The 1,643-nt window shown below is 37.3% G+C and overlaps 1 protein-coding gene across 1 annotated transcript in view; it reads right to left on the minus strand.

Moving 5' to 3' along the window:
* The window catches only part of LOC107742226 (ribonuclease inhibitor-like), a 45,340-nt gene that overhangs the window by 20,126 nt on the left and 23,571 nt on the right, over window positions 1–1,643 (minus strand). The window contains exon 4 of the mRNA XM_016555123.1: window positions 412–585. Within this exon, the coding sequence (XP_016410609.1) occupies window positions 412–585 (174 nt within the window). The remainder of the gene's footprint in view (window positions 1–411; window positions 586–1,643) is intronic.

Raw genomic sequence — 1,643 nt, forward strand, 5'->3', positions numbered from 1 at the left:
GTGTCATGTTTGGCAGCTTATAAACTGAACAGAAATCACTAAATCACACATTAGTATCTGAACATTCAGGTTAAATCTTTATGACATCTGCGAGAACACAATGAGCTCATAGGATTTCAGAAAAAGTGGAAAATAAGAGGAAAATAAACTCTTACACAGAGATGAGCAGGTGAAGGAGTATTAATCAAACTAGCAGAAGAAACTGAAGTTCCAGTAAATGTTTGTTGGTCAAAAACAGGAGCAGCAGCTCATGTGATGTGAAGATGATGAATGAAATGAACTTCATCTTCAGTCATCAGAGTCAGTTGTGCTGAGAATTAGTGTGTTTACTGAACATTTATTTTACAAGCTTTAGTCTGAGAATTTACATTAAAGGACAAAGACATGAGACTATCAGAGAGATGATCTTACCACAGTATCTCCAGTTTACAGTGAGGATCCTCCAGTCCAGCAGAGAGCAGCGTGACTCCAGAATCTCCCAGTTTATTCCCAGACAGATTTAGTTCTCTCAGGTGTGAGGGGTTTGATCTCAGAGCTGAAGTCAGAGCAGCACAACCTTCATCTTTGAGGCCACAATCACTCAAGCTGTTGAGAACAATGACACACTCTTCACTCTCTCAGGTCAGATCAGTTTAGCGGTGAATCCATTAGTAAAGAGAAAGTACAAAATGTATTATAGATCATTGAACTGAGATTTAAAATGTGAAAGAGCAAAAAAAAACATGATCATAAATCATCTAAAGTCTCATTCAAGAAAGATAAATAATATTTCTTTATTGCACTGTCAGTATTTTTAACCAAATTGTCTTATGAAGACATTCATACAAATCTGTTTAATCACACTATTGATTACACAGCTTAAGTTTTATACTGTTATTTTGATCAGCATTATTATGTATGGTTTAGTGGTGTGTGTGTGTGTGTGTGTGATTCTCCTCCATCACCCAAGGATAGACACTTTATTTATATAATATAAACACCTCTCTGTGCAATGGAAAAAAAAAAACAGAATAAATGCAGTTTTGGACTCAGGTTGGTCGCCTCTTACTCTCCCACTTATCTGGCTGGTTTCTTTAGTAATTTTGTCTGCTAACAGTCAAGCCTTTGCTAACAAGATGGGCTATTAGAACTTAGTGTAAACAGACAATCCGTTTAAAGGTTTTGCTAATCCAAAAACAGGTTTAACATGAACACAGAAGTCCACACATGTACAAGTGTAAGAAAGGCCACACAGATAACTGAACAATCACATATGCGCAACTCCGGTTCAGACTGACGTGCTTCAACACAACCGGAGTGCATGCAATAAGCGACGAGCAGCGCTCCGTTATGTGCAGAACTGCGCAAGAAAAGAAAGCAAGTGTGGTACATGGGGCTGTGCAGATGAGAGTACTCACGCCATTTAGGGATTTAATATAGTTATATTTCCTGTTTGTTATTTCACTTCCTGTTTGTTGCTGCCCTGTGTTTTGAGTTTGAGCTCCGTCAAGTTAATTCTTTATCGTCTATTTTTTATCTTAAAATCAATTTTATGCACCATCATTTTCGTTTCTATAACGTGTGAATATATCCCCGATCGTATTCTACAACAAAAACAATCAGAGCGCCTTGTTATCACTAGTTTTATTTTGATTTCCCGAGTC

Source organism: Sinocyclocheilus rhinocerous, unplaced genomic scaffold (assembly GCF_001515625.1).
Source record: "Sinocyclocheilus rhinocerous isolate Xijiao unplaced genomic scaffold, SAMN03320098_v1.1 scaffold11057, whole genome shotgun sequence".
Taxonomy (NCBI): Eukaryota; Metazoa; Chordata; class Actinopteri; order Cypriniformes; family Cyprinidae; genus Sinocyclocheilus; species Sinocyclocheilus rhinocerous.